This window comes from Papaver somniferum, chromosome 2 (genome assembly GCF_003573695.1).
Source record: "Papaver somniferum cultivar HN1 chromosome 2, ASM357369v1, whole genome shotgun sequence".
Classification (NCBI taxonomy): domain Eukaryota; kingdom Viridiplantae; phylum Streptophyta; class Magnoliopsida; order Ranunculales; family Papaveraceae; genus Papaver; species Papaver somniferum.
This window is the reverse complement of record NC_039359.1, coordinates 137099439-137125494: the sequence shown is the minus strand read 5'-3', so window position 1 is coordinate 137125494 and position 26056 is coordinate 137099439. Positions and strand designations below refer to the sequence as shown.

Below are 26056 nucleotides of genomic sequence, written 5' to 3'. Positions count from 1 at the left end.
ATAACAGTGGTCGAGAATATGAAGAAAACAATGTTTGACCGAATGGATGTAACTCCCTTATTGTGTCATTACAGTATATACATTTCAAAATCTGAAATAATGCTGGAATCATATGGGGCAAATAGAGGCCCATTATTACAATAATATATTAAGGAGATGTCAAGCACACTTTTGAACAAGTAAACTAGGGAAAAACATCCTGCTAAGGTTGGTGGGTTTCAAGTCCTCTTGGCGCAATGATCCTTGATAAATATACTTGAAATAAGACAAGGAAGAGAATATGTACCTATATTACTTGCACAGTGATGCTAGTATGCGGCGCGGAGGGTTGAATGGTCTTCGAGAATGGAGAACAGCCAAGTTATCAATAAGTAAAACGTCGCCCTTCTGCCAGGGTATGGAAACACATTCCTCCTCTAGGAGTTTAAGACACTCATGTATGACATCAGATGGCAAAGGGGTACCATCCCCAAATGTGACTGCCTTCACGGGATCATTGCGGCCATCCTTCCAACCTGTATACGCAGCAACCATACTATTAAACCAAATCTTGCGGCCCCTTGTTTTGTCATATTTAATAGCTGGGATCGGACCCATGATCGATTTCACACCATCCTCCGTCCACTCCAACTTCATACCCAAGCGAGCAGCCCTGAATCAAGTTAAGCAAGTTAGAGAGTCAGATAGAGCCAAAAATTTCATTCACGCAGGAGACTTACACCAACAGATAAAAAAAGCATAATGACATCTTTTCCAATTTTCGGAACAACCCCTTAATAAATGAAATCTAAAAGCAATGTAAAGCAAAGAGGGGTACCCTAATCGTCTGTGTAACTAGCTTTAGAGTGAATATGACCTTTTCATTATAAGTCATCTATTTTAACCGTAAAGTGCAGTGCAGGTCGTTATTTATATATTATATAATAAAAGCTGAGATGCTCAAGCGCAAGACCCTACCATTTCTATAACACAAAGATGGATAACTAGACATGAATGTAGGTACGAATCCATTACTATGAGACAATTGCATTTAACCTTAACAACTAGCATTAGATTAGCACCTTAGATTATAACTACAATTAGACTGTAATTATGTTCAAGTAATATCAGATGGTGAAATAGCAAACCTTTCTTCAGCTATGCTTTTATCTTTAGTTAAGAACGTAGACTGCCACCCGCGTCCGATAGGCGATGAAGGATCATCTTCAGCCCCCAATATCCTTGTATATATCAAACCATCTCTGTCTAGTTTCTCCACAAACTCCGGGAATCTCACTTTCATTTTCTCATAGATGAGATGACTCAGAACTATTGGAGTTTCTCCCCCATTTCCAGGCTCTTCCTCACAATAAAAAAACAGTTTTGATGGGTACTCAGGAACCTGTTAAAATGCAATAAACTCATAATCCCTTACAAGGAATTCAATAAACTCAGAATGTTTCACTAAATCCAACCCTAAAAACAGCACAATCACAACGAAATGAACCATAATTTCTACCCACCAATAAGAAAATGATTAATTGCATAAAAGAAAGCAAGATCCATGTAAAAAAGAAGTACAAACCTGAGCCATTTCATGATGGAAAGGGATTTTCTGATCAGGGGGAGACTCATTAGCAGTAAAAACCCTCCCAACAATATTAGTTCTAGGAGCAGCACCACCAACATAAGGTAATTCATCATACCCAAAAGCTTCAACAACTTGATTAAAATCAGAAGCTGTATATACAGGGAACCCTCTTAATAAAAGAGCTCCATTTATGTGTACAAGTGATTCTAACCATGGTTTTTGCTGTTGGATGGTGTTAATGAAATCAGATAAATTCAATGTTTTCTTTGATGTGATGATTGATGGGAAGTGATTATTTGCAGTACCATTGATGAGTTTCTGGTATGTTGGGAGTTTAATTTCAGTGAAACTGAAATCTTCTTCTTCTTGTTCACTTGACATTGTTTTTGTGTCTAGGTTCATTAGAGAATAGAGATACTGACTGAGAGCTCTGTTTTGAAGTTTACTGGCTGGGGAGTGGGGAGTAGGGACTATATAGTAGTTTAGTTTTGGGCCCCTTAGCTTTGGACCTTAATTGGACTTAAAATCCTTTTTCTTTGAGGGAACAAAACAATAGAACGATTTTTTTGGGACCATGTTTTTATTGGGGGACCATGGTTTTATTTTGAGTAAAGACATTAGAAGTAAATCTAGGTCACCTCTTATCTAGATATTTATATTAATACCTAAATTACCCTCCTGATTAATTTTATATGATGATTAGCTAGTGTTAATAATAGTTAGTGTAATGATTAGTGAGATGATTAAGTTAAAGATAATTAGTGAGATTAAAAAATCAGATGAGTTTTTTTTTTTAAAGAAGTAGAATTATTGAGAGAGTAAAGTTAGAGAAGATGAAGAAGGACAACATGAAAAACGATGGATTTTACCAACCACAACCGGAGGAAGGGTATTTGGGTACCCAGGTATGCTTCAAACTTAGATAATGTTGGTTGAATTGCTCCAAACTTCAAAAAAGCGAAATTTTTTATGTAAATTTGGGCCAGTTCGGTTAACCATATGTCAACAACATGTAACCGAACACATCTGAAAGTGTAGTTCGGTTACCATATGTCAAGAACATGTAACCGAACACACCTGAAAGTGTAGTTCGGTTACATTTTCCAAACACGCAGGTTATCGAACTCGCTCGTTAATGGAGGTTTTGGTTGTACAGTGCAATGTTCGGTTACCTAGGATAAAATGGTAGGTAGCCGAACTTTGAACTTGACAATTTATTTGAGTACATCTTGTGTGTTCGGTTAGTTCGCAAACTTCAACGCAACCAAGTTCCCAACCGAACTTCAGGTTAAAAGTAACTTAGTGTTAGAAGTTCGGTTGGTTCGCAAACTTCAACATATTTTGCGAATCAACCGAACTGGGCTTATAGGTAGAGTTCGGTTACAAATAAAACTTAATAATTTTGCGAACGAACCGAACTTATGAACTTGTATTGTTCTAATATAAGGAGTTCGGTTAAAAGTATTTTTTTGCGAATCAACCGAACTCAAAGTTCGGTTAAAAAATAATAATTTGTGATAACCGAACTTTTTACTGAAAAAAAACTCCATTAAACCTCTCTGCAACTTCCATTTTCAACTCATTTTGATGATTAGTTCTCTATTCAACCAAAAACGAATGACAAGTAATGGGTTTGTGAGAATATCTTTGTTAATGTTTTAAATTAAGCTATATATATAGTGGTAGTGGTAATCGGAGGTGGTGGTGGTAATCGGTGGTTGTTGGTGGTGATAATTGGAGGTGGTGGTGATGGTAATCGGCGGTGGTAGGCGGTGATGGTAATCGGTGGTTGTTGTTGGTGGTGGTGGTAATCGGCGGTGGTGGGAGGTGGTAGTTAGAGGAGGTGGTGGTTATATATATATATATATATAGAGAGAGAGAGAGGTGGTTATTGTGTTGGTTTTAAATTAAATTAGGTTAAGGGTAGGTTAATCATTTCAATGTTCTAGGACACTCCTTATAACTATAGGGAAGGTGGCCTAATAAGACCATGGTCCCCCAAAAAAACCATGGTCCCTAAAAAATCATTCAAAAAATATCCTCGTCGGATTGGGGTATACCCAGATTAATGGGGTATACCCAAATTTAAGTGGACTCCTTTAAAGGGTTAAGGGGGTGTCCTAATGGGTGAAGTTGCAAAATTACCCTTTCCTATTATAATTCTTATTACCCTAATCAGATTTTTTTTTTTCATTTCATCTTCATCTCTTTTTCTTCTCCTCCACCATACCATACTGGTTTCTCCATCACCACTATCGAATACTCATCGATTAATTCGTCGTAATCGTCGGTTCGATTGTCGATTAATCTTCAAAAATGGAGTCACCGCCGAGGGCTATTCGTATGAAACAAACACATAGAAAACCTAATCAATATAACTCTGGAATTCCAAATTTAGTTCAACAAAAACGGAGTAAAAAAACCGTTGAAAAAGAAGAAATCAACGCCGCTGAAACCGAAGAAATGGAGCGATTGAGAAAGTAAGGGCCTACTTAAACTCACTCCAGTACTTTAATTTTATGTTTGCATGTCAAATTAGGTCAGAAAAATCAAATTTCTGAATTTGCAGTTACGTAGCCGGCAGGGTCTCTGATTCACGACCCTGCCGACTTTTCATATTTAGGGTTAGTCGCAAACTCTTAGGTTGAATATCATGCCGGCTGTTGAATAGCTGTAACTGTCTTTACAGGGTCAGCAAGGCATTCAACCTTAATACCATGCCGGCGATATATGTTTTTTTTTACAGTCGTTGAGTTATAATTTTTGACCCTTCCGGATGTGTGTTTTGAAACATTTTGGTGTCTCCTGATACCTAAAGTCATAAGGTCGGCATGGTATTTGAAAACCACCCTACCGGCTGCAATTTAGCCGGCATTGTATTGATTATAGACCCTGCCGACTGATTGTGTGGAAAATCCTTGTATTTAATGTGTTCAGAGTTGTTATAAGCCGACACAGTAGTTGAATAAGATTCTTCCGACTATTGTTTAGTCGGCATAGATTATAGTTATCGTACCTGCCGATTGTTGTTTAGTCGACAAAGATTATAGTTGTCGACCCTGTCGAATGTTGATTTTTTTTAATTGTTCTTGTTTAGGTTGCAAAAGAGAAAGAATAAAAATGTTACTCCTCCTTAAAGACCACCTCGTGTTGGTGACAAACTCTTGACTGCAACACATCTAGGGGCATTAGTTGAGCCGGGAACGCTCAAGATTTGTGAACAAAATGATTCTCAACCACCAACGGGACCAAGTGATTCAAATGAAGTTCCAGATAAAGGCCAATCAAATCCATCTGGTAGAAGAGGTAATGATCATGATGGTGTTGAAAGAACTCCGACTGCTGGAGGAGATGACGATCAAGACATGCCACCTGTTGGAGGAGGTAATGATGATGGTGATAACAATGATGGAGATAAAGATAATGATGGTGAAATTGTTGAAGAGGAAGAGGATAAAGTAGAGGAAAAAGAAGAAGGTGGAGAAAAACACAAGTGATGATCAGCAAACTGAATCTGCAACTGCAACAACAACCGCTACCGGCAAACCGAAGAGGGTTATCACTAAAGCAGTTGATTCCCACATACTTTCCCCTCACTTGAAGGTCACACTGAAACCAGGTCAGCTTCCACTAGGGACCCCAGAAGATGGTGGACATGTTCTTTTTTTGATACAAAGACTCATGGGCACGTGAAATCCATGGTGCTATCGTAAGTAATCTCAATAAAACTTTGTTTTTATTCAAGTGTATCTATCTATCTTAAATTTGCTTCAAGTGTTTGTATTTGTTTTAATTTTGTGTTTTTGGTACTTAGGATCACAAGTGTGTCATACGTCTTATGAGTCACCATTCTTCAAGCACTATATATGATTGCGTTATGGCCACTTGATAAGAAATGTGAGGAGGTGAAAGCGATTGTCAAGAACTCCTGGTTGTGGGCTGCGGTGGAGAGTATGATTGTTGAGTATGACAAAGTTACCGTATATGCATTCTTTGAGAGGTTCTACGGAGATACTGATACAATGTTATTTCCATTTGTTGAGATGGCGGTAACTCCCTATGATGCTCATCAAATTTTAGGCCTCGAGGTTGAGGGAAAAGCACTCCAAGAAGGCCATGAAGATGACATTTCTTGGGAGAAGATCTTCAAATTGACCAAGATCTTGTTCGATTTGGATGAGAAGCAGTCAGAGTCTTTGTTTGTGAAGAAGGATGGTAATATAAGCAGGAAGTTAATCTGAAGATGTTGGGGGACACATACTCTGGGTCTCAGAAAATCTTTGATGACGAAGGAAGTGTACCCATGGTGCAAATCAATGTTACTGCGACAACTTATTTGCTATACATCTTGGGAACTGTATCGTCACTGATAGTTCTGGAAGCTTGGTTGACGCCAAGTATCTTCAACTATTGCATCCCTTTCATTAGATGCATAAGTATTCTTGGGGTACTATGGTGGTTGCCTTCTTGAATGCAGAGTTGGAAAAGGGTTCAAGGGCACTGACTAAACAAGTTAACGGAAATATATGTCTCTTCCAGGTAATTCAATTGTCTAAATCGTTTATATTTGCAAAATGTTTATAAGATAAGATTCTTACTAAACTTTGTGTTCGTATAGGTTTGGGTATATGATCACTTCCCTTCTTTGGTGAAAGGCAACCCCCATATCAAGGTAAACACTAAGCTTGCGAGTTACAAGCCAAGAGAACAACGATACAGTTTTACCGGTGCTCAAGATAAGGATATGCCACAGAAGCTTATCAACATGCGAGTCTCCTTGGAAAAAATAACTACGGATGAGGTAATATTTGATCCTAATCGAGATGATAGAAATGAAGTATAAGGACAAGGAGAGATGATGTTGCATTCTACTACGATCCCCTGTTTTACCCCCAAGAAATTTCAATGTACGATCCACATCGGGTAATGTGATAAGTGGGTTACGTCCAAGAAGAACCCCATCCCAGTAATGATCCGTTCTTTAAAGTGGTAAGGGAGGAGTGCAACACGTACCAAAAAAGTATTGACGTATGTTACACTTCACCACCAGTGATTTCTCATTTGAATGGAAGGTCTGAGCGTAAAATCGATACGAGTCTTTTGGACGAGGTGACCGAATGTCATGAAGCTCATGAAAATTACATGCCGTGGTACTTGGGTTTTGCTCGTCCTACTGTGAGTAGGGAAGAGAATATTGAACAACCGGATCGTAAGAGGAAGATGCCACCGAAAGACCCAACAACAAGTCTTAAGAACTTTGTAAGTATTTTAAACTTGCTCTTATTGTTTTAAGATTACATTATCGAATCATTCTATTAATTGTTTGTTGTTTAATTGAAAATAGAAGGATCATTTGAACACCCTTGTGAAGATCATGTGTTGCGCGAGAGAAAGAGGAGAGCCTTTGTCGATTGAAGAGCAAACTAAGCACATTGACTATGCTAGCAATGTTGATAATGAAGATGCTGACGAAATGTTCCAACAAGATAATGTTGAACTAAAGAGGGAAGCACCAGCCAAGAGGGAAGCACAACCCAAGAGGGCTCGTACCCGTGGTGGTTACAGTGGTAGTGGTTGTGAAAATGCTAAACGGGGTCTTGGTGGTGGTCGTGGTCGCAAATGAATGCATTTCTAGTTTATTTCTTTATGTGTTAGACAAATATTAAGATTAATGGTTGGACAAATATTTTTTTAAGGTCTATGGGACATATGTTTTCTTATTTTAGACAAATATTGGATTTCTAGTTGTTGAATGAATGGTTTGTTTAGCTATGTTAAGTTTCAATAGTTTAGCCGGCAGGGTATTGAGTGAATGTTTTGTTAAGTTACAGTGCCGACTAAATCAGGGCCGGCAAGGTTGTGAACTGGCAGACTTCCGGCCCTGACAACAAAATTGGTGCAGTTACTAGGATCGGCATGGTAATAAAATTACGACCTTGGCGACTGTATGGTAACCGACACTCTAATGACCAAATACCGTGCCGACTATATGTAGCAGAAAATGACCTTCTCCTGAGTTAAAAAAATCAAAAAGTCGGCAGGGTAAAAAATTAAGACCATGCCGACGTATTGTATTAAACAAATACCTTGCCGACTGTATGCAGCAGAATATGACGTTTCCTGTGTATGAAAATTGTTATAGCCGGTATGGTAAGAAAATTACGACCCTGCCGACGGTATGTTATTCGGCATATTTGGGAAACAAAAACCTTGTCGGCGAGTTCAAAATTCAAATTTTTGCAAGTACAACTGCATAGATTGACTACCATAACGGCCAAATTTGGGTACAATCCTATAAATACACTAGTTTTCTATACAAAACAACACACACCTATTTGCATATACTCTCCAAAGCTCATATCATCATATACTCTTTCTAACTCACCCAATACCTCCACATACAACAATGGCATCATTTGATTCAAATGAAGATCTATAGATCACCAAAGCATGGTACGCCGAAACTCGAGTTAGATATCAGTCCTCCGTAAGGGTAGATGCCGAAACCTTTTGGTCAAGGGTATATACCAAATATATGCAAGAGTTTGAGAATCCGAATGGAAGAAGTGTTCAACAAATCCATGATAGGCACCTAGTCATAGAAAATGCTATACTTGCTTATTTAGCTATCCAACATCGGATTTTGAACGCTACCCACTTTAACTCGTCCATTGAACAATTTGTAAGTATTTTTGTGGTTTATTTTACGTAATCCATGTTGTTTGATCTTCCTATTAAATACCACTAATACAGTAAGTTTGTGTTTTTGTTTTGTAGCATGAAGTCGCGAAAGCGCAATACTTGGAGGAAAGGGGGGAAGCATTCACATTTGATGCAAGCTATCACTTCATGATATCCAAGATTCCGGAGTATGCCCCGGAGATGATGCTGGGTGAATCGGACTCGGATTTCTCCAACGAAGATTGATAGTTTTAAAAGTTTTTGTGTAGGTTTTGTGGGTAGATCTCTATGTAAACCCTCACGAGATTATAACTCGTCCACTAGGTCGCCTATGGGTTCAAAGGCTTGATGCACGTGATAATTGCATCCGTTATTCCTATGACAAGGAGTTAGATTTTATGTTTCAGTCAATGTAGTAACAAAAATTGCATGAATAAAGTGAATTACGACTTTCAAAAATCTGTTTTCTTTTGGGTATACCCCAAAGGTCTGCAAGGTAGTAAGACTATACCTTAGCCGACAAGGTGAGAAATTAAAACAATGCCGACTATAAGTTAGCCGGCAAGGTGAGAAATTAAAATAGTGCCGACCAGAAGTTAGCCGGCATGGTAAGAAATGAACGACCCTGCCGACTAGTGAAGCATTTACAACAGTCTACTGCGTCAAAAACAATGCAGTCGACATTGTTAAGCATGCCGGCCAACGTTAGTCTGCATGGTCTTCATTCGCCGACCTTGCCGACTTTTCATACTTTCAGAACTAAAAGTGTTGATTTCTTCTCTAATTTTGAGTATAATTTCATACAACATCTTTGCAATCCCATTTTTAGAAGTGTTTGGGTAGTTTGCTTTCATTTCCATTGCGAAAAAATTTCTCAAAACAAAAAAAATTCATCAAAAATCTTCCCACATGAGTTCAATCAAAAACAAAATTTCATAACTTAAATTCATAATTTGAGAAGTTTTAATCTACTCAAGTAATCAAGCTAAACTCAATTAATTAACTTAATCAGATTTTTTAGTGTTAATTAAACAAGGGTATATTAGCCATTTAGAAAATACATGGTTATGGGGTGTCCTGTTTTACTTTAAAATGATCCAGGTTTTGTCTCATTAAGTATACCCCAATTAATCTGGGTATACCCCAATCTCGCGAGGAAAAATATACCCTTCACCTGCAGGATTCCCCGCAATACTACTGGGGTTATAATGCAAGTTTTAGAGTAAGTCCGATCGGACATGGCAAAATAACCTATTTGATGGTTCACGTGAATGTCGATGATGTTTGAGTCGATCGACAGTAGTTGGGACGGTTGTCCCAGATTGAGCCGAGCCCGACGTAACATAAATCGAGCGTCAGATCAACTAAGAGCCTATCATTCCAATCTTGGACGACAACTGCTATATTTTTAGCTATTATCTAATGGCTATATCTTCATCCATCCTACTAATAAAAATATCCTCTCATCCACTAGTAACACATACAATTTTTATCCAGTTTCACAAAAAATCATCCGATTAATTCAATATATTACTTGTTTTCAATCGTCGCAATCAGTTAATATTCAGTATATTATTTTTATCTATTTTCTCCAACAACAACAAACATGGGTACATTAGTTGGATCAAATGGATGTAGATTCAGACGATGAGAGACGATGACCAACGTCATGATACAATTATACACGGAGCAAGTATCGCGAGATCCGGAATCAAGAGCAGTATTGACAATAAGATATGCGTGAAAATATCGAGAGGAAGGACCAATGTATCAATCTCGTATCGACGAGGTGCGCTATACCTAAACAAATGATTATATCAAATTTTATCAGGATACACAATTAATTATGTGATTTTATAATTTATAAATAGGTATGCATTATGTTACTCAAAGTTTTAATGCGAGGCATTTATAAAGTAAAAATATCAATTAAATAAATTAGTCTTACTTGATCAACTAACATCCTCAAATATCGAATTTGTATGGATGAAAACTAAAACAAAAAGACAAACAAAAAGACTTTATTAATAAATATATTTGTATCCTTCGTGATATTATCGGCCGAACCTGCAACCAATATATCGATCCAATACGACCGACACAGCCGATATAATTGGAATATTAATGCATCGTCAATATTTTGTGTATCGTCCAGGTTAAAGGCCGATACAGGGGCGGAGCCAGAAATATAACTAAGGGGGAGCAAAAAAATTTAGGGGGTGCAACTATAATAAAATGGGCTAAATTAGGTTTTGGAGCCAGTTGGACAGGGTGTCCAACATGGATGATAGGAGCTTAAAATACATTATTTGAATATCAATTTCATATAATTTTCTTTACTATTTTCTCTTATATTTTTGGGTATCATGCTTATTTTTCATTTTATAGGTGTTTTGAAGTCATGTGGTGTCGAGAAAATGATGCTCAACTCATTACTTAGAAACATTGAGTGCTAACGGACTTGAAGCATAACGGAGGCGCGAGTCTCTAATGCGCCGAAAATGGATTTTTACCAGAAGCAGTCACGATAGAGCACCAAAGATAAGAAGAATACTGAAGCACCCAAGATAGTTACTCAGGGCACCACTGCAGTTTAAACATATGGGGCACCTCACCTTGGTGGCCCATAGACTAATAGTGGGTGTATAAAGCACGTGTCAAGTCTATATCCGAGAGCAGGTCGAGAAGTTCTCATCCGTTGTTCACGAAGTTTTCCTGGCAACAAATCAGGGAAGAATATGAGTTGCTGCCAGATGATGAACGAAGAGGATTCAGAGCTGTTGTATCTGTGAATGATTTATGAACAGTGGGTTTGTTTTGGTTTTAAAATGAGAAGCAGAGATATCCTGCTATCAACAGAAAAACCCGTACAACACATTTGAAGAAATACCTGAGCCACCGGTTAACACAGGCTCAAATTCAGTTGCCAATGGTTCACCACACTACATCTCAGTTCCGGCTAGCCATGGGTATGATGAGTCTTTGCCAAGGGTTTGGACAGATTTTTGAAGCCAAGAAAGAAAGAGAGTTTGGTTTGGTTTCGAGTTTTAGATTGCCGAGAAGACAAATTATGGAAAGTCTGTTATTGTCGATGGATCAAAGGGAATGATGGCGCATATGGCTGAGATTAAGACGTGAATTAGAGTTTACATGGAATAAGGAAAGTTGGGTCTCTCCCCAGTTCGATAATCCAGGGATTTGAGGCTATAAAAGAAAGACCTCGAAAGATGCAGGAACATCTCATACCTGCTATCACTGCAACAACCCTAGTTTCAGCGAGCAAAGCTCGCTGGCATTGCATCCATCACCTGCACATCTCCGTTAATCAGCATCATATCCACAACATACATAATCACCTGCATACACTCCACCAGTGCATACCATCCACCACCAGCTTATACTTTCATCACCATCTTCTCATACCATCAGCATACCACCAACGGCATCTTCCATCACCATCACCATCACCATCTTCTCATAACATCAGCATACCACCAACAAGATCGTCCATCACCATCTGTACTTGCATACACTTTCACTCCATAGCATCTCCAACAACATATACTCCAGATTGCATCTCCACCAGTTACATTGTATACATCGTCCATCACCATCTGCACTTGCATACACCTTCACTCCATACCATCTCCAACAGCATATATCCTCAACTTCACTTCATAGCATCATCTTGCACTCCACCTGCATACCTCAGCACCATTACCAGCTTTGTCGCAAGCTATAACAGCAAACCAGCAGCGTCGCCACCATCATTCTGTCACCACCAGCCCACAGTTCACATCATCGCAGCTACTGTTCCATCGTCCACAGTCTACCACTCCATACAACATTCATTCCTCCATTCGTTGTTTGTTGGTTTGCATAGATTGGTTTCATTATTATATTTTGTACTTCTCTCCATGAACTCCAGTAGCTAATCTTGTTTGGTTAGGGATATTTTGAAGCTATGTGACTTGTTTTGATATTTTATCAATTTAATCTTTCTTCTCAATATTGTTTTATTGTTTGTCTTCTACCGCGTTTATGACCATAGATTGTTTGCAGGGAATTTGAGTGGCCAATCAAATGCGTTTATGACCATAGATTGTTTGCAGGGAATTTGAGTGGCCAATCAAATGCGTTTATGACCATAGATTGTTTGCAGGGAATTTGAGTGGCCAATCAAATATCTCGTTTGCGATACTTATGCTAGATTATTGAGCCGTAATTCGTAATTGTTATGGTGATTTAATTACAAGTAGCAAAACATCAACATTGCAATGGGATTTTGTGGATTTTGATGTGTATTTGACAACCCTAAATTAACATGTCGAACTTGCGAGTATGTGGTTAGGATCAATCCGACTCATAGAACATACCGGTTAGTTAAGTAGCACTCGAGAGCTTATTCAAAATGGCTTGATTGACTAGACATGAGTAGAGAACTTATTTTACGAAGTGATTTTGGAGTTTAATGGACTTGTTGAACTTATAACTTGTCTAGGATTGTTAATAAACGTATTTTTGAAGAAGATTCATGTTAACTAGTGGAGAAAGATCTCTAATCATTCTCATCGTCATTGTTCATATTCATATTTGTTTTATAATTTTTGCGTTATTCATATTTTCAGAAATTAATTCGACAACTTTAGCTCAACTCTCCCTTAGGAACGAACCTGCTTATCATTGTGCTACTTGTTAGTGTAAGAAGAGTAAAGAATATATATTTTGTGAGTTTGGCACCTCGTCAAAATTGGCGCCGCTTCCGGAGAACAGTCGGTAGCTTGAGTTGTTATTTAATTTTCTGTTTTTGCATTCTTTGATTTTGCTAATTTGTTTTTTTGGAATCTTATTTTCAGGTACAATAAATCAATCATTTTGCGTGCGGACAATTGGAACAAGACATAAGTCTCTAAGTACAATAACCCTGAGCATCCTCAATTTGTGGGAGTATCACCCAAATGTGGGTTCATTGTCTAATACATTTGGTTGGATTTTCACCGAATCACCTAGATCCTCTTTCATTTTGAAAACATTCAATCTCCTGGCCCTTGCTCTTAGGAAGTGGGAGAAACGCTTTGCACGTCAATAGTAATCCAACTACTTCAATCACATTCAAGATGAAGAAAACCATGTGAACACCTGCATATTTTTTTTTGACAAGTAAATCTCTTATAAAAAGATAATAGAGAATCCAACAAACAAATGTCTATATGACATCAGTGAATCAGGGATGATGATATTCCAATATTGGCCCAAAAAATATCACAAAGGCACCTTTATACAGTAAAACCTCTCCGAATACTCCATATAGGAATAAACTCCATATAAGTATAAAAATCTATGGTCCCGATTTGGACCGATTATATTTAAGAATAAACTTCATATTGGAATAAGTCATAATTTTTTCTTGTCCCGTCTTACAGAACCTACCTCCATATAAAACTAATTGACATCATAATATAAATATATATCATTTGTACGTCATACATCAAAGTTTAAGATGAAGATGGATTTTTTTTTTTTTTTTTGTTCACAACTTAGTACGAATATCTTCATACTCATTTGATTTTATTTGTCAATTTTCGATGTAATAATTATGATGTATGTGAATCTTTTTATTACAAATTTTGTACATACAAAAATATATAAGAAATTCCTCATTTAAATAGTTTTTGTATATACTTGGATACATTTTTGTGTTTTTTATGCACATGCATGAATATGTCCAAATACACCTATGGAATTTTTCCTTTTGGTCTGTTCAAGTTAGACCTCCACACGAGAATAGCCTCCATATATATAAGAATATTTTTTTTGTGGTCTGGAGGATACTCTCATAACAAGGTTTTACTGTATAAGGTCCAAGAGATTTAAAAACGTCGTGTGTGACCATTATGTATATATATATGGTGGGGCATGTGTTTATATTCACCACCTACACTTTGCTTTATTGATCATTATGTATACAAAACTAGTCATAAAAATCCAAGGTGACCAAACTTGTGGTACAAAAATTCCACTCAAATGTTGGGATCCATTAAAACTCCATCGTAAACAAAATTGATACAAAAACCCCAAATTTTTAAAAATTGATACAAAAATCCCAAATTTAAATGTTGGTTTCATCAAATTTTATTTTGGTTTCAAAATAAAATTTGATGAAACCAACATTTAAAATTTGGAGTTTTTGTGTTAATTTTGTTTTGATGGGATTTTTGTGTTACTTTTGTTTTGATGAGTTTTTTATGGAAGGATGGTGACACCTCTGGGATTATAACTCGCGGACCGTTATGTATATATATGGTGGGGCATGTATTTATATTCACCACCCACACTTTGCCTTATTGAGAAACAAGTTTTTTACTGTTCGATTTAGGTCAATTGTACGTTGCTCAAATTAGGTACTGATTGACTGACCTGGGAGAAAGGACGCATCCATGCGTTTGAGAGCCCATGAAAATCTGTAAACACATGAAGCCATCACAATGGCATAACAATATGTAAAATAGGTATTATATGATCACATGGCATTCAATTGTGGAAAAGCAGCATGAACCAATCCATTTAAAATACTTACATAGCACCACCTCCGGCTGGACCAAATGCCTTGAATAGAGACATTGAGGTCATTGCAATACCATTTGCAGCTCCTCTTTGGTGTTGAGGCTGTTTGTTTGTTTTTAAGTAAGAGCAAACAAAATTTATCCAATGAACGCCAACTTTTAAAAAGTTTTTTGCTATCAACTCGAGAAAAGCAAAAGTACAATTGAAACAAGAAAACATATATAAAAATATATAAGAGAAAAGTAGAAAGACTTACCACGGCGTTGTTTTGAATAATGAATAATCCAGTGAGAATCGCATTCTGATTGACATGAGATTTAAAAGTTGCAATGACTAGCAGGGGAGGAAACTTAAAGCAAGCAAACCAAAAGTTATGTTTGAGTCTGTTTATACTTACATAAAATGCGTTCTTCAATATAGACGCGCAATTTAACACTAAAGAAAGGCTCAAGCCAGAAAACTTGGCCATAAATGGGTAACTTGTTAACAATGGTATCGTCAAAACCTTCAAAAGATAAACGAGTATAAAAAGATTGAGGCATCAAAACCTTTTTGACTGTTGCAACGATTCAGATACAGTATCAAATACAAGATACTAATATGCTACTATAATACACCAACTTGAAAAACAAAAATACGGCGATACAACATACTCGATATTGATCAGTAATTTAACATAAATATATTATATATAAGATAGAAACTTAAAAAAAATACATGCATGTGTTTGCATGATTAAAATATAATGTGTATCACTAGAGAGAGAAAAAGTATGGATGAAAAGGAAGAAAGTCTAGAATAAGATCAGTGGACAGATTTGAAACTAATATTTTGTCACTGTAGTTAAAACTTCTCATAGAATCTAGTAAAATATCTAAATTTTTCTAATATTAAGGTATTGAGATTTATCTAAATTTTCTAAGAGGAGAATCCATGGACACTCTTAGATGGACAAGGTCAGACAAGATTTGCGTCATTTTCTCCGCGAAACCCAAACGACAATGAATTTAAGTGTAATATTTTGATGATTTGTTCCTTTTATAAGACTCTACATTCCTACAAAAAAATGAACGCAATTCGAGATAGCAAACCTCACCATCTACCAATCTTAATTTCAACCGTTGAATTTGAAGGCTGATATTCAAAGGGGTGGATGGTCGTTTTATACATATCGAATTGTGTTCATTTTTTGTAGGAATGTAGAGTCTTATAAGAGGAACATATCATCAAAATGTTACACTTAAATTCATTGTCGTTTTGGTTTTGCGGAGAAAATGACGCAAATCTTGTCTGACCTTGTCCATGTAAGAGTGTCCCTTGTCCATCTAAGAGTGTCCATGGATCCTCCCTCATTTTCTAATATGTATGATTAACTTCATTGGAGAGAGAAAAAGTCCTGGATGAAAATGAAGAAAATTTAGAGCAAGATCAGTGGACAGATTTGAAACTAATATTTTGTCACTATAGTTAAAACTTCTCGTAGAATCTAGTAAAATATCTAAAATATAATATGTACGATTAACCTCACTGGAGAGAGAAAAAGTCTGGATGAAAAAGAAGAAATCTAAAGCAAGATCAATGGACAGATTTGAAACTAAACTAATATTTTATCAGTATAGTTAAAACTTCTCATAGAATCTACTAAAATATCTAAATTTTCTAATATTAAGGTATTGAGATTTATCTAAATTTTCTAATATGTATAATTAACCTCACTAGAGAGAGAAAAAATCTAGATGAAAAGGAAGAAAGTCTAGAGCAAGACTAATAGACAGATTTGAAACTAATATTTTGTCATTATAGTTAAAACTTCTCATTAAATCTAGTAAAATATCTAAATTTTCTAATATTAAGGTATTGAGATTTATCTTGACAGCTGTTGATATCTAATATTTTGTCAAAAGTTTTCTAACTGAGTTGTATCTTGAAGTATTGGAGAATTAATACGCATATCCGTGTAAATACGTATCGATATGGCTGATTTTTTCTTTTTAGACGTACACTCAGATTAAGTCAATTATCAGTATAATGTGGCCGTCGACATAGAATAGTTTCCGACCATACCGAGGCAATACGAGTAATCTTCATGTGACCAAAAATCCTCTCAAACATTGGATATAGAATTTGTTGGGAGATAATTAGACCACATCCTGTGATTGAAAGTACCAAACCAACATTCTTAGTTGAAAAGCTCAGTCCGCCAAACTTTTTAGGACTCACTGCCCACAATGAGAAAATCTGCAGGGATGACAAAATATAATTCTCAAGTTGGTTCTGAAATCGTGTTAGTGTACAATGACTGGGCACCAGAATCAATCATACACTAAACAGTTGGTATCATAGATAAGAAAAAGGCGTTTGAAGATGAGAGTGAAAACAAAAGAATACGCGATACTGCTCACCTCTGAATACGCCATGTCATGAAGCGAGAAAACAGAATATACGATGATGGATGACATTAACGGCCAATTCTTAAAAGGACTTCTCTTAGAGTCTGATCCGGTTGTACCCGTCTCTAGTAGATTTTCATTTCTATCCTTCACATTTTGTTCTTCATTTGTTCCACTATGTGTGTGCAATGTCTCCTAGAACAGTATAAGAAACTGTTGGTTACCAACAGCATCACACATAGTATAAAACTTAGAGGAGTGTGCTTTCTCATTTTGTAACAATAAAATAGAGTTGTTTGTGAATGTGAGTTGAAGGATCAACGATTATATACCGGGAGCCACCAACAAACTATAAATGCTAGTCCTGCACAAAATGATATACATAGGCAGGGTAGAAAGTATGGAAATCTGCACAAAAAATATAATTTGAAAGAATAGTTAGAACAGAAAGATCAAAAAAATAATAATGTTAGGTAGATCGAGTTACTTACCTCGCAAAGAGAGATCCCTTAGGAAATAGTTTCGAATATTTCTCTGCAGGCTGTAACATAAATTCAATACTCAGAAGCAAAACAACTAACTGGAGCAAAAATTTAGTACTCAAACCCACAAGATATTTGGTACAGGTATATTTTTACCTTTGCCAGAAAGCCTCCCATGGCTGGGCCAATGACCAAGCCTACCCCCCATGATGTCGTGATCTGAGAAGAAACTATTGGGTGAATACTATCAAGCAAAATAAGCGGCACAACAATAAAAAGAAATGAAATGGTCAGATACCACATTCCCGTCGAGAAATAGGCAAGATAGATACAACTCTTACAAGTGATAGTCCCACAGCTTGATGTTCAGGTCGGCAAACTTCGCAAGCATATGCCTGAACAAAAGTCAAATTCTGTATATTAAAACTAACTTCGTATTTTTCTTTGCCATGTGTTCTACATATGCGTCATGGTCGTATTTTCTTATTCCGCCTTGTGTACATCTAGCTTACGGAAAACGCAATTGCGGAAGAAGTATTGGTTGAGAAAATTGGGATAGAAGTTTCATGATTTAGTCTTATCTAATTCAATCCAAGGTTCTTTCACTGGAATTACCACGGTTCCCAAATATTTCAGGTATTGGCATAGCATTACAACTATGGCACATTTTGCAGAGAAAATTACCTTGATGGGGCCAAGTAAACCACAAAGCAATCCTAGGATAAACCTCGTAGAAATTGCCATCCAAAATTTTGTGCTGAGACCAAATAAAGCGTTCATGACTACCCTGAGATGGAAAATTATCCGAAGCATCATTAAAAACTGATTTTCGTGAACTGATTCTCATTGAATTGAATTGTTGAAGCTATGATTGTAAGCTCAATGAATATAATAATACTAACACTGCCAAAGTCCCGATGATTATAACAGGTTTTCGACCATATCGATCAGCTATCATTCCCCATAAAATTGAGGTCAAAGCTCTTCCAAACATATACGCTGACCCTAAATGAAATAAAAATAGTGCACGTAACAAGTATCACTCTTTGAAGGGTGCATCGACAGAATACATTATGATGAACACTATTTCAAAGACTAATGTTATTTATAAGCATAAAATATAAACCTACTCACCTACAAATCCTGCATAAAATCCAATATCTTCTTCCTTTTTGGCAATGTGGAAATCCTTTATCTACCAAAAATGAATTGTTCTTAGGTTAGTAAATGCGCATAATTCGACCATCAAAACTAATTTCATAGCAACCATAACGATTGAACAAAATTCAAAGTGCAAAGCACAAATGAGGTTTACCATGAAGTATAGGAACGGAAAGAGACATGATATAGGTAGAGCTGAACACACAGAAAAAAAAAACATATTAACTAATCATGCAATGCGTATATATACCTGAAACTTCAATTTTACAGAATAAAACATGAATAAAAAATTGAGATTAAGATGATGATGACTTACAAGAAGCTAAACAAACAACCCATATAAAGAACAATTCTTTATATGGCACACCTTTGTGCTCGTCTTTACGCGCATCAACCTTGCAACCTTCACAATTCTCATAATACAGTACCGTATTAGAAGACACTGTTTGATCATTATTACCACCATTAGTATCCATGAATTGCAACCATGAACAAGTAAGCAGCAAAGTCACCAGGGTTTTTGAGTTCACTTCAAAAGTTAAAAACTAACTTTGTAAAACCTAATAATTTTCGATTTCCCTTTCGGAGGACTTTGAAACAGATGGAGGAGGGATATGTACTAGGGATCCCCAGACTCCTGACAAATGTTGCTACGTATCAGAATAGTTTTGATTTGTGGCACCAAATGAATAAGCTGAGGCCTATGCTCGTTAGATTTAAATATTTTTGGGTAAAGCTGCGAGATCATCTAATGCTGATATAACGTGGGTCTCACTTGTCCTACGTATGATGAACCGCATCAAAAACAATAACAATGGAAAGATTTGTCTGATAAATTTCCTTAAGAAGACGTACAAAAATTTGGATTTTGAGCTATAAGATAGGAGAAGCATTTGATTAAGCAATATATCATGAGAAAAATGTGATGTTAACAGAACAAAAAAGAAAAAATAAAAACAAAATTGAAACCCATTTCGGCTAATGGAATGAGCAAGTACGGTGTGATGGAGTGCGTGCACGTAAACATATTTTGGTTACTCATTTTGTGTCATCTTTTATTTGATCGAGTTTGTATTTTCTGCCGTCTTGCGTGTGTCTTTTGCGCTGGTGGTCCACTGCTTTTCCATTTTACTGACCAAAAGTTCTGTCTGGACCGCCTAAAAAAACTATGAAAAAACTACAGCCACACAAACCTTTATGTGGGCCCCACCAAAAGTGCCCCTATACCGAACTCATGTAGGCGGAGCCTACTCTCCATGCGAGGGAGCTGTTTTTACTTAATCTAATGAGACGGTTCATATAGAACCACTGTTTACCGATAATATAAACATATGTGCATCGAGGATTTTTACATTTTGGTTAAACTATATTAAAGAAAAGAGATTATTTGCGAAGAAAAATGAATATATTAAATCCTTGTTTATACTTATTTGAAAGAGCTTTCTCAAAACATAAATTTTGTCGAAAATCCAATTTATAGGAAAATATGAAAATGTTGAGAATATGAATCATTGATAAGAAGAGCATTTCACAGACATTCTTATATTCACGTCTCAAAAAAAAAACACTCAATATCCAAAAATACGGGAGAGAGAATGAGCACTACCAAGGAGGTGTTTTGGGGCAATTTTAAATCTAAAGTTTTTTAAAATTTTCTCTTACAGTGGGTTCTTCGATCCATCCTTCTGAAATCCAGGGAAGATGTTGAGGCAATCTTCAGTTTCAAATGATGATCCAAGCTCAACTTCATCATATATTCCTTCCCTAGAGGAATCATATGGTGTTAAAAGAGGAATAAAAACAAAACCTACAAACAAAGAGATAATGGAAATTCTCATAATAACCCAGAGCGATCCACTGTTGAAGGTATTGATAAGAGTTTGGTGAATGAACCATCTTCTTTTATGCAGCAAAATAAGGAAGAATGGAGAGGCTTGTTTCCAAAATCTAGAGAAGTTTCTTCAATCATCCCTATGAAGTTTCCTCCTCCAGTTGAAGTAATCAACAAACATCATGTAGATGCACAAAAGGAAATCTCACAACAGGCGTGGAAAATGTGAAAACAAAGTGACTGGCTTTTTTGTGGGTAAACATTTATCTCTCGAAGCAGTAAAACTTACAAGGGTGAAAAACAAAAATAAGCCTATTTTTTTTAGAGTTATAACTCTAGACCATTTTTTTACACTTAGCAGGCCGGTTTTGACCGTTTTATGGAAAAAACGGCTAAGGGTGGTTATCCACCTTTTTGGCGCCGTTAGTGTAGGATAAAAACACAATTAAGCCCTTTGAATCATTCAACTCGCCGAGTTGCAGTTTAACTCGCCGATTCTGCACAATAACTCGGTTCTGACTGGGTATACACGTGTGCTTCTACACGTCATCAATCTGGCCACGTTTCAGTAAAAAATTGAACCCCACATCAAACCCAACGGTAACATTATCTGACTTCATAATGAATTTACAAATTCAAGTTAAGCTTACCTGAGTGTAGCAGCTGATGCATGCTTTCATTGAAACTATAACTACAATCCTACAACTACTATCACCAATATTCATTGTAACATCATCACCAGATCAATTAACGTCATCAATTTGGGGACAGTTGCTTTTCATTTACCACCTTCTGTTGCAGCTCCACCACCATAGCTCAAACCATCCCTATTTGTAGCTTACCATCACCAAGCAAACTTCAACAGAACTGCACCTACAGTTATCCATCTGCAACAATATCAACTACCACCACCAGACCTGAACTTCTCATTCTTTCATCTCATTTCTTCCTTGAATCAATTAATCAATATCAGCATCACCATCCCCATCTCAACAACACAACCCACTGCAACATAACCTAACTCCTCTAGCTGCAACTGCAACTTTGTAGCTTTAATTCACCACAACCCAATCTCGTACATCCTTGTCCTTTCTGGCTTCAGAAATCATCAAAACCCAAAATCAACTCTTTTACAGACTCACCAGTTTATCTGTTAAGCTTCAATTGAATTAATTTCTTCCTTGCCTCGATTTGATTCAGCAACACACATCCTTTAATTTCCCCTAGAAAAGCAACTGTCCCCAAATCTGAAACTCAAACCCTAGTTCACTAATTTCTCAAATTGAGATCTTCTTTGTAATCGAACCCTATAATTAACTTGATAATTTTCTTGTCTAGGTCATCCTCTTCAAACCCATCCTTAGTTGATCCGTTTTAAGATCAATTCATCATCAACTCTCTGAAACCCTAGATAAAATCCAAATCCTTTCTTCTCTAATTCGAATTCCAAAAAAAATCAATTTCAATTCTCAATTCAACCAAACCCATCCAATAATTGTTTGATACATCTTTGATTCCACATAAAATCTCAGACATATTAAGAAACCCTAACCCCTAAATCTGCTTCTCTCTCTATTTTATCACCCCAATCGAAAACCCTAACGATCCTAATTATTCTTCATCATGATTTGTAACGACACCATCTCCTTAACATCTATACTGTTTCATAAACTGATTCTCTGTGTTAAAGTACTTCTCGGTCTAACTCGCAAGCGTTGCTATCTCAAGCTTGTTTGTCAAGTTTAGTTGTCAAAACTATAAGTCTTGATTTCTAGTCTACTTATAGCTAAGTCTCGGATTAGGATAAAAAGTGTAGTTTAGCATTAGACTTCACGACGTTCATCGGTTGAAGACGAAGAAATACTAAGGGGAGCTTGTGGAACTTCATCGAAAAAAGGTATGTGGAGACTTGAACTCATCTATCACTCAAAAGTCTATCTACTTTATCTCCTATTTGAGACAAAAGTCGTATAGCTATATAAACTTCGATTATACACATTTGATATTTCGTGCTGAGTTTAACTCGCTTACATATTTCTCGAAATGCGTGTTGGTAAGCTTTCTCTTTAACCAAGTTCATCTTATATTCATAAAGAAAGTCAAAATATGATCATGTGAAAATCGCCCTGTAACATCTTACATGATTTGTGTGAGACAGTCATTTGATGTAGACTCAAAATGTTTCGTATTGATCATTCGATCACTTGAAAGTTGCTTTGAAGCTAATAGTTTGTGTGAGACAGCTATTTTTCGTCTTCCAAGAATGTTTCAATGGTTGAAATGAGAGTGTATAATGATTAACCATGATTGGATATAAATACAGTATGCGTACTTGCATATGTGTAGTCCAAGACCCGCAATCTAGTATGCATACCCGTATGCGTACTGGTTGGTCAGGTGAAGTCCGGGAGTTATAGTATGCATACCCGTATGCGTACTGGCGAAGTCAGTTGAAATCCGGGAACTTTAGTATGCGTACCCGTACGCGCACTATATTCAACTGAGTTTGGATGTGAACGACAGTATGCGTACCCGTTTGCGTACTAGCAAACACAGTCCAAGTCTGGCTACTTAGGTATGCGTACCCGTTTGCATACTTGAGTAGGTTATGTTCTAAAATCGGTTTGTTCATGAATGAATACATTTATATTAAGGAATGCAATCTTTTGCAAACCGTGGCTATAATTTTCATGAATTGATTCGAGTGAATCAAAATCGATTTTGCTTCAATTGTGCCTTGTATACTTCTATGAGAATATAAACAATTGAACAACTCTAGAACTAGTTTCATTTGAGTCATTTGAACTAGTATGGTTAAGATGAATATGGTTGATATGAAAGTGTTCATATGGCTAACTTTGGTTAACTATTGTTGAGTCAACAAAGGTGCACACGTTTAGGTACGATTACTCATATCCAAATGAAGTCACTCTTCATTTGTGTGTAACAGGATAAGTTCGATCTAACGGTTGAAAGATATTAGCTTGAGTCTAATCAGGTTTTCATCTAACGGTGAGTATTGAATGCTTTTTTAGCAAGGTAGCATTGATTGCAAACCCTGATTTAAAGACTATAAAAGAGAGAACTCTAGTAACTGGGAAACCTAATCCCCACACCTCCTGTGTGATACTAGTTGCGACTAGAGTCGATTTTCCTTTAACCTTAGGTTTTTCCAAAACCCTGTAGGTTAACTATTTGAAGACTTCATTGGGATTGTGAAGCCAGATCCAACTATTTTCTATATAGTTGCGCGATCTGATTTTGTTGTTTTCTATCGCAATTGAGTGTTATCTTCTCTAAGATTGGCTTGAGATTTAATCTCCGATAGGCAAGATAAAAAAGTAGTCACAAACATCTTCATCTCATCGTTTGTGATTCCACAATATCTTGTTTCACTACTATACGATTAAGATTATTGTGAGGTGATTGATATTTCTAGGCTGTTCTTCGGGAATATAAGTCCGGTATATCAATTGGTTCCTATTCACCTTGATTTATCAAAAGACGGAACAAAAACTCATAGGTATATCTGTGGGAGACATATTTATCTATTCAATAGACTTTTCTGTGTGAGACAGATTGGTTTATCAAGTCTTCGACTTTGGGTCGTAGCAACTCTTAGTTGTGGGTGAGATTAGCTAATCAAATCAAGTGCGTAGAGTCCTGGTGGGATCCAGAGACGTAAGGAGCGCAACTGTACCTTGATCAGTGTGAGATTGGTTAGGGATCAACTACATTCCAGTCTGAACTTAAGTTGGAGTATGCCAGTGTCTGTAGCGGCTTAATACAGTGTGTTGTTCAAATCTGGATTAGGTCCCAGGGTTTTTCTGCATTTGTGGTTTCCTCGTTAACAAAATTTTGGTGTCTGTGTTATTTCTTTTCCGCATTATATTTAATTGAAATATCATAGGTTGTGCGTAAGTTCAATCAATTGTGAATCCAACCTTTGGTTGGTGATTAAATTGATTGACACTTGGATATTGGTTTTTGATACCGTCCAAGTTATTTCTTATATTCGAACGGGCTCGCAAATTCCTATTTGTTTGATTGCAGATTGAATTGAGAAATTGAGATATAACTCTTTGATATACTTTTCTTAAGATTGAGTATGATTTTCTAGGTGATTCTCTTGAAAGTATATTGGATTTAGTCCATACAGATTGCTAAGCTAAATATTGGGTGTGGTTGTTAGATCCACGCTTTTTCAATTGGCATCAGAGCAGGCAAACACGTTTGAGACCTTACAAATCTGTGTTTGTAGCGATCTGACTCTATGGACAGAGGTACTATCTCTATAAACGTACCACCAGTCTTCGATGGCTCAAATTACTCATGGTGGAAAATTTCTATGCGTGCCTTTCTTCAAGCGCGTGATTTTCAAACATGGGTTTATGTTGTTAATGCCCATGATCCTCCAATGGTTACAATAGACGGTGTCTCTATTGCAAAGGATATTGGTTATGAACCTAACAAGATTCTTGCTTCAAAGCAAAATTCTGATGGTTTAAATGCTAGCATATATGCCATTACCCCAGATCTTCAGCACCATGTGACTACGTGCACTCGGTCTAAAGATGTGTGGGATATCTTAGAATTTGTATCCGAAGGAAATTCCTCTGAGAAAGAAGCTAGGCTTCAAAACCTATGTTCTGAATGGGAAAACCTGCGTATGGCTGATGAGGATTCATTTGATGAGTTTAATCAAAAAGTGTCTGAAACTGTTAATGCATCTTTTGCGTTGGGTAAGACTATTCCTGAAAGATACATTGTGATGAAAATTCTCAGATCATTGCCATCTAAATACGATTCTAAAAAACATGACATTGTTGAAGAAAATAACCTTGATACGCTTTCCATAAATACTCTTGTGGGAAAGTTAAAAATACTTGATCTTGATCAGAAAATAGTCAGAACATCTGCGTTCAATGTTGTGACCGACACAAGCGAATCTTCTAACTTGTCTTGGGATGATGAATGTTGTTTCAATCATGTTGATTTTGATAAATAACTGATTACACAAAAGATCAAGTATATTGTAAAAAGAAGCAAAAGATGTGAGAAAGGTCTCTCTCGGGTTAATGCTTCAAATGATTCAATACAAGAAAAATCATCCCAGGTTGTTAATATCTTGCATACTTCCAATGTGAGTAATGAATTTTCAGCTCTCGCTGCAAAAATTCTTCCTACTCAAATTATAATTCAGAGTTTGAGTCTGACACTGAGATTTTTGAATTCTTAATTGGATAAATGTGAAGAAATTCACCAAGAAAATCTCCAACTAAAGGCTTAGTCGGAAAAATTGAATCATCACTTATGGTGAAAAATCTTGAGATAGATTTTCTTAATGATGAATTCACCAGGACCCTATCTATGAAGA

General features: G+C 36.5%; 2 protein-coding genes across 3 annotated transcripts; both read right to left on the bottom strand.

Annotated features, from left to right (window-relative positions):
• Nucleotides 1-19: 19 nt before the first annotated feature.
• On the bottom strand, nt 20-2001 carry LOC113349226 (clavaminate synthase-like protein At3g21360). Its single transcript, XM_026593158.1, has 3 exons — nt 1565-2001; nt 1128-1381; nt 20-652 (listed from the first exon to the last, which is right to left on the bottom strand). Exons 1-3 carry the CDS (start codon nt 1970-1972, stop codon nt 292-294), a joined length of 1023 nt encoding a protein of 340 aa, XP_026448943.1. The 5' UTR covers nt 1973-2001; the 3' UTR covers nt 20-291.
• An 11041-nt stretch (nt 2002-13042) lies between these two features.
• On the bottom strand, nt 13043-20812 carry LOC113349224 (protein ZINC INDUCED FACILITATOR-LIKE 1-like). 2 transcript variants are annotated; one of them, XM_026593155.1, is made up of 18 exons: nt 20693-20812; nt 20511-20612; nt 19165-19290; nt 19003-19043; nt 18822-18882; nt 18590-18692; nt 18372-18474; nt 18029-18082; nt 17844-17906; nt 17697-17746; nt 17538-17613; nt 17218-17400; nt 16880-17053; nt 15213-15320; nt 15072-15116; nt 14829-14917; nt 14669-14712; nt 13043-13390 (listed from the first exon to the last, which is right to left on the bottom strand). In XM_026593155.1, the coding sequence occupies exons 1-18, from the start codon at nt 20742-20744 to the stop codon at nt 13254-13256; spliced, it is 1611 nt and encodes a 536-aa protein (XP_026448940.1). In that variant the 5' UTR covers nt 20745-20812; the 3' UTR covers nt 13043-13253. The 2 variants fall into 2 exon arrangements, with proteins under 2 accessions (XP_026448940.1, XP_026448941.1); XM_026593156.1 differs by lacking the exons at nt 20511-20612; nt 20693-20812 and adding an exon at nt 19399-19860.
• Between the last annotated feature and the right edge of the window lie 5244 nt (nt 20813-26056).

Coding starts and splice junctions, on each gene's coding strand:
- LOC113349226 (XM_026593158.1), bottom strand. CDS start 1,972: ATGAACCTAGACACAAAAACAATGTCAAGTGAACAAGAAGAAGAAGAT. Junction 1,382..1,564: donor TCCATCATGAAATGGCTCAG/GTTTGTACTTCT, acceptor GCATTTTAACAG/GTTCCTGAGTACCCATCAAA. Junction 653..1,127: donor AAAAGCATAGCTGAAGAAAG/GTTTGCTATTTC, acceptor AACTTGATTCAG/GGCTGCTCGCTTGGGTATGA.
- LOC113349224 (XM_026593155.1), bottom strand. CDS start 20,744: ATGGTTCATTCACCAAACTCTTATCAATACCTTCAACAGTGGATCGCT. Junction 17,614..17,696: donor AAGGGATCTCTCTTTGCGAG/GTAAGTAACTCG, acceptor TTTTTTGTGCAG/ATTTCCATACTTTCTACCCT. Junction 17,054..17,217: donor ATGACATGGCGTATTCAGAG/GTGAGCAGTATC, acceptor TCATCCCTGCAG/ATTTTCTCATTGTGGGCAGT.